Raw genomic sequence first — 7,500 nt, 5'->3', positions numbered from 1 at the left:
ATGGTAATTGGAACTTTCTAAATGAGCAAATGGGAAACAATTTATCCTTCAAGTTTTTTTAACTATTAAAAAAAATATGTGATCCTCCATATTCACTTTTAGAGTTATGTATAAACGTCAGCTGTGTTTAAACTAAAGATGCAATGTTTAAAGGGACAGTCAACACCAGAATTATTGTTGTTTAAAAAGAAAGATAATCCCTTTATTACCCGTTCCCCAGTTTTGCACAACCAACACAGTTATATTAATATACTTTTTACCTCTGTAATTATCTTGTATCTAAGCTTCTGCTGACTGCCCCCTTATTTCAGTTCTTTTGACAGACATGCAGTTTAGCCAATCAGTGCTCAGTCCTAGGTCACTTTACGTGCATGAGCTCAATGTTATCTATATGAAACATGTGAACTAATGCCATCTAGTGGTCAAAATGCATTCAGATTAGAGGCAGTCTTCAAGGTCTAAGAAATTAGCATATGAACCTCCTAGTTTTAGCTTTGAACTAAGAATACCAAGAGAACAAAGCAAAATTGGTGATAAAAGTAAATTGGGAAGTTGTTTAAAATTGCATGCCATATTTAAATCACTGTCCCTTTAACTCTTCTGCTGCTTCATGCTTTTAGTTGACTATAAACTCTACGTAAAAGTCCTCTGTTCTCTAAACATCCAAAGAAATTGCTCAATCTGTCTTGTGTAATGTTATGAAATACAAATTCCTTTTTTTTTCTTTTTTTTTTTAATTTAAGGGTCTGTTTTTCTTTTCCAAGAATGCAGAATATCAACATAAAAAAATGGAGATAGACTAGGCAGCTAAATAACAGATCTAATAAATTTCAGTTTACATAATAGAATTACCTTTGAAGAACAAGAGGCCCATTTATCAAGCTCTGTATGGAGCTTGAGGGCCCGTGTTTCTGGCGAGTCTTCAGACTCGCCAGAAACAGCAGTTATGAAGCAGTGGTCTAAAGACCGCTGCTCCATAACCCTGTCTGCCTGCTCTGAACAGGCGGACAGAGATCGCCGGAATTGGGTTGATTGACACCCCCCTGCTGGCGGCCACCAACAGCTCTTGTATTGCTCTACGCATTCAGCGAGTTATGACGGACCTGATCCGCACTGTTGGATCAGGTCCAACATACCTTTGATAACTATCCCCCCCAAGTCTTTAAGGGACACAGAACATTAACAAAAATGTCAAAGCATATTAAAAGGGACACTAAACCCAATTTTTTTCTTTAATGATTCAGATAGAGCAGGCAATTTTAAATCTTTTATTTATACCCAATAGTAAATGCAGAGAAGAAAGAAATCACAATGACAAAATAAACAATTTCTTTGCCACAGTAGAATTACAATCAGCAGGTCACAAAGATTCCTGCCACACAGGGTGGAACATAATAAATTAACTCACACAAAGCATAGTATTATGCAAATCTGCCTCAGTGAAGCAATATCTGAACCAAAACAATATCTTGCTTCAGAAGCTATTGGTAAGTTTATCATTTTTTATCAAGAAAAAATTAAAAGGAGAAAAAGAGAAAAAAAAAGGGGGGGGTGGGGTGGGATGGATTGCATTTCTACCATAGACCCGGCAGTACTAGCTCTGAATTCCTAAAGAGAAGATCATGCAATTTTAAGCAACTTTTTAATTTACTCTTATCATCAATTTTTCATCATTCTCTTGTTTTCTTTGTTTAAAAAGCAGGATTGTAAAGCTTAAAAGCTGGCCCATTTTTTGCTAAGAACCTGAGTTATGCTTGCTTATTGGTTTGCTAAATGTGGCCACCAATAAGCAAGTGCTATCCAGGGTGCTGAACCTAAAATGGGATGGTTCCTAAGCTTTAAATTCCTGACTTTTAAATAAAGATAGCAAGTGAACAAAGAATAATTGATAGTAGGAGTAAATTAGAAAGTTGCTTAAAATTACATGCTCTATCTGAATAAAAAAATGTGGGTTTAGTGTCCCTTTAAGCATTGCAATGAGTAGTGTATACACACTGTAGTAAAAATGACCAACGTGCCATATAAGCATGTACTTTAGGAATATGTGGGTCCTGTTTATCCACTTCTGCCCCTCATACCCCACTAATGACTATTAAAAAATGGCACTTTCAATGGTACAGCTAATCCACCATCCCACTCTTTACTCTACTATTGAGGACCTTTTTCCTGCCCTTTTTCATGCAATTAAGGTTGAGCTTTACACTGCCAATCAGATAATGTGTCACACATGAACTTGACTGATCAGAGAATGAAGGGAACATTCTGTTGCTAACTCAACGCATATAATAAATGAATTTACTTATTACCTAAAGCCACAAGGTAACAGATTTTATGATATAGATTTGATACATTATTAAAATTGTTACTTGTTGTGTAACTAAAAAATAACCTATAGACACCCACCTTGATTGGAGAATACCACTTATTGGAAGAGCTTGGTCTCCCATAGCTGTTGTTAAGAATTTTGGGTGATGGGAATTCATATTCCTGCTCCGGCATCTTCACTTTTGCGTTCTTTGCTTTCTCTAATTTTGCGCCTTCTTCTGTGGAACCCTTTTCACCCCACCGCACCTTAAAATGAGAATAAAAATGAGAATAAAAATTAAGTCAAATAAAATATGGGGCAAACTTGTAAATATTTATAATATATTGATATATTAAACCTGTTGATATATATATACTGAAAACCTATCAATCTGCTAATAATCTAATTGTGTTATCTGCCCATGATTTCTCTTTTGAAAAACAAAGTCTCACATAGAATTGTTGTTTTTTCCCCAAAGACTAGTGGCAGTCAGCACGTTTCCACTTAACACCTTAACAGTGCCTTAATTTATGATTTTGTGGTGTTCTAATGATTTACAAAAATGATACTTAAGATTTAAAATATGGCCTACAAACTTTGTCAGATCTGTAGTAACTGGTTGGGTCAATGACAAGTAATTATGAGACAGAGTTGGAGACTTCATTGAAGAAAATATATAGGTTTTCAAGCTATTTGTGATACCTCCATGCAATATTGGTTCTTTAGGGGTACTATGCACCTCCAAACGCACATGTGTAGCACCCCAATTGAGCTGCAAAGGGCTCCATATATTATGCGTTCTGTGTCTTCACCACCTGTGCTAGCCCCCCAAATTAGCAATTTCTAAAACCGCCACTACTTCCCTTTGAAGGACAAAGGACCAGAAGTTACTCTAGGCCAATTGGAATCCAGCAAGTACTCTAGGCAAGGGACAGGCCAGAAGATTCTATAAGCAGGTGGTAAGCCAGAAAAAACTGGCCAAGCAGGTACTTTTAGACAGAGGGCAGGCCCAACAGGTACTTTAGGCAGGTAGCAGTTCCAGCTACAGAGAATCACTGAAGGATTACTGTTTCTTTTATAGGTGCTATATTGTATTTGAGGAACATACTGTGATGCTAGGCAGCGAGCCAAGAGGTGAGCCATTTAGTTCAATTTAAACAGTTCCTCTAGGAGCAGCAAGCACAAATGAGCACAATATCCCTGAGGAGCAAGGCTGATGGAAAGCATAGCAGTGTGAGGGCAATGCCTTGACACTCTTTGACTAGCCATGCCACTATGTTTTAATATATCAATGTTTGTAGAGATTAGCTTTTAGTGGCTCTTCTGCAGTCATTTTTATAGCTAAGGGAAAGAGCATTTAGACCGCAAAAGTTACTTATTCAAGTATTTTTCACATATTCAAAATATGCATCCTGACATCTACTTGATGAAGAAAATCTCTCTCTCGCTAGCTATTAACTATACAGCAATATTACTCTATAACTTCCATGATTTCACATGTTTTATTGTTAAGAAGAAAATCCTATCCTAGCCTGATGATTACACTGTTTATAACAAGGTGTTAACTTGAGTTCACAAAATGAGTGGTAGACTGACTAGCCCAATCATTACATTCAATATTTCTTTTATTATGATCAGAATTTATATTCACCTCCATTCTTTTGATTCCACCAACTCCTCTTCCTCCATAGTAAGATGCATCTACCGTGGGCCATTTCTTTTTGGGCAGACCATCATCCTCTTCCTCCTGTAATGAAACATATGGTAAAGTAAAAACTGTTCCACAAAATAAGCTACTAAAAAGAAAGACTTGGATGGACATTTTTTTGTAAATGTAAATTAATTATAGACTGGTACACCAAAAACAAACCTCTTTCTTGGAGCACACAAAATATATAAATATTATGGTCTTAATTTATCAAGTGGAGACGATTCTCAACTAGGGAAACTATTTACTCATAATCGTGGCATGCGGGGAGCACGCAAAATGTATAAATATTATGGTCTCAATTTATCATTGTGCAGGTGGAGAAGGTTCTCAACTAGGGAAGCTGTTTACTCATGATCGTGGCAAGCGGGGAGCATTGCGCTACCCACATTTATCTTTGCACAAGCAGATGCTCATCCAACCCTAATCTCTTCAAAAAATTGCATAAGAGCAGGGACTGTCAATAATCCTGGACAGATTAGCTTTTGTGCCTAAATAGCTTTTACATATTTTAAGAGGCATAGGTTTTATGCAAAGCCTAAGAGGAAGGATAAGAAATGTTTATGCACTGTCCATATATGGCGCTATTTATCTACCCAGTGTGCATTCTAATTTGATTTTGGGTTGCACTCGTATTACAAGTTGAAAGTAAATTTATTTCGCTCTAGTGGTAACCCGACAAGCAGAAAAACCTGAAGTTAGAATATCGCATGCACGTTCATCTATTCCCCCATAGATGTCAATGGAGATTTAAAAAGAAAAAAAACTAACACCCCACTCCCACGCTAACCCGATCGAATATTCTAATATGCGCAACCGGACATGAAAATATCAATATTGCATAAAAATAATTTGACATGTTTTCATCTATCTAACTGGAAAGGGCTCCAATGCACTTATATATACGTCTATGTGTGTGTACGTATGTATTTATGTGTTTTTATATTTCTGTAAATACATATATACACATATAAATACATATATATATATATATATATATATATATATATATCCATCTTCAGACATGTACAGCATATGTATGTATCCCTATGTCAAATTTATTTTTGACTAATTTTATGTGTTGTTATTAATACCATGTTAGTATGTTAAATTCAGTGGGGCCGAATTATCAAGGGCCGGATGGACTGTGATCCCCCTGTTAAGACCGCTGCTCCTTAACTGGTCCGTTGATTGACACCCCTGATTGGCAGAGAATCTGCAGGGGGCGGCATTGCACAAGCAGTTCACCAGAACTGCTTGTGCAATGTTAAATGCCGACAGCGCATACTGTCGGCATTCAGCGATGTTGGGCGGACATGATTCCCTCGGCCCCAATATATTTATTTGGAGTGTGAAATTAAATTGGACCCATTCATTTGTTTAAATCTCTTATATAAAAGAGCTGTACTTAAATATGTTGAAAATATTTTATTGCCTGGTAGGTCACTGGTCTTTTTATGGGGTTGCAGCTTTCAATAGATCAAACTCGCCGCTCGCAGCAAAACCCGTCACACAACAGTCACACAATACCTTAATGACCAGCAACATACAGGGTACGTTGCGGTTGTTAAGGAGCTAAATAAAGCTGAAACAAATATAGATAAATAAGTATTACTAGTGGTAATTGAGTGTAAGCTCATTGGTTGATATTATGTCCTGCTAATACACATTTAAAAGCTTCTCTTTCATATCAATGATAAAAATGTATCAAGTACAGTGTTCTATTAATGTGTTTACATTGTGTAAAGAATTGTGCTTGCCTTATACTCCCTAGAGGAACCAAAAAGAAATTTATTTAACCCATGTTTTCAACATGCTGCAAATTAGAGATGTGCATTCAGGATTCGGATGAATGCAAATTCATCGTCTGTTTGATACACAAACAGATGAATACAGTACATTATTGGATAAACAGATGAATAACGAATGATTGATTAGTTAATTCATTCATGCAGTTTGGAGCAAAAAAAGGTGCAGGAATGGGGGGAAGGAGTTATATTGTTTAGTTAAAAAGCTCCTGGTTTGTAATGATGTACAGGGGGTCTGACCATTCATTTGTCCATCGTCCCCTGTCCAATTCTGCCATAGTGTTACTAATAACTGATGTTAAGGACAGATGGTTGGTCAGGTACAAAATGCTGCATTTTAGTCATAAAGGAGTTGTATGTTCTTTTAGAATTGAAAAATAGGTTATTTTAATTGTTCGAATCTTATAATGTAAGATTTTTGGTAACATTATTTATCATTCACCTAGATTACAAGTTTTGTGTTCGGGTTTTAACACTGAAAAAATGGCTACTTCAGCGTAAAAACCGGAACGCAGCCATTACGAGTCTTGTTGGTATATCTGCACCGCAAGCATTTTAGCATGTAACGCAACGTGAGTCCCGCACTCAAAAAAATACGTTTTTGCGTGGGATTTCCATAGCGTTTTGCAGTGAGGCTAAAAAGCTTGCGTTACAGCCTATACCAACACGATCTGTTCCGCAATCTGAGACCAGTATTTATGAGTTTTGCGTCACAAAACTGTTAAACAAAACTCATAACTAAAGTGTTACAAAGTACACTAATACCCATAAACTACCTATTAACTCCTAAACCGAGGCCCTCCCACATCGCAAACACTATATTAAAGTTATTAACCCCTAATCTGCCACTCCCGACATCGCCGCCACTAATAAAACTTATTAACCCCTATTCCGCCACTCCCCGACATCGTTGCCACTATAATAAAGTTATTAACCCCTATTTCCCCACACCCCAACATCGCCCACACTATAATAAAGATATTAACCCCTATTCTGCCGCTCCCCGACATCGCCGCCACTAAATAAAGTTATTAACCCCTAAATAAAGTTATTAACCCCTAAACCTCTGGCCTCCAACATCACTGAGAGCTACTGAAATCCTATTGGCTGTTCAAATCAATCAATAGGATAAGAGCTACTAAAATTCTATTAGCTCTCATCCTATTGACTGATTTGAACAGCCAATAGGATTTCAGTAGCTCTTATCCTATTGGCTGATTTGAATTTCAAAAATTGCGCCACCGGGATGAAGATAGAAGATGCCACCTGGATGAAGATAAAAGATGCTGCCTGGATGGATGAAGACCTCGCGCCTGGATGTCCGGACTTCAAAAACTGTAAGTGGATCGTCGGGGGTAAGTGTTAGTTTTTTAAAACTTTTTTTTGGGTGGATTTTGTTTTTAGATTAGGGATTGGGTGTTCTTAAAAGAGCTAAATGCCCTTTTCAGGGCAAGAAAAAGAGCTGAATGCGCATACAAATGCCATTTTCAGGGTAATGGGTAGCTTAGGTTTTTGTTAGAGTTAGGTTTTTTATTTTGGGGGGTTGGTTGGGTGGTGGGTTTTACTGTTGGCGGGTCTTTGTATTTTTTTCAGGTAAAAGAGCTGATTCATTTAGGGTAATGCCCTACAAAAGACCCTTTTAAAAATGTTTTTATTAGGATTATTAAAAACCGGGCACT

General features: G+C 37.1%; 1 protein-coding gene across 1 annotated transcript in view; it reads right to left on the bottom strand.

The window, feature by feature from the left end:
* ANTXR1 (ANTXR cell adhesion molecule 1) overlaps positions 1-7,500 on the bottom strand; it is a 317,106-nt gene that overhangs the window by 62,858 nt on the left and 246,748 nt on the right. The window contains exons 15-16 of the mRNA XM_053718205.1: positions 3,957-4,052; positions 2,404-2,571 (exon numbers count right to left, since the gene is read on the bottom strand). Coding sequence (XP_053574180.1) covers positions 2,404-2,571; positions 3,957-4,052 — 264 coding nt within the window. The remainder of the gene's footprint in view (positions 1-2,403; positions 2,572-3,956; positions 4,053-7,500) is intronic.

This window comes from Bombina bombina, chromosome 6 (assembly GCF_027579735.1).
Source record: "Bombina bombina isolate aBomBom1 chromosome 6, aBomBom1.pri, whole genome shotgun sequence".
Classification (NCBI taxonomy): Eukaryota; Metazoa; Chordata; class Amphibia; order Anura; family Bombinatoridae; genus Bombina; species Bombina bombina.
The sequence above is the reverse complement of the archived record's forward strand: the minus strand, read 5'-3'. Positions and strand labels throughout refer to the sequence as shown.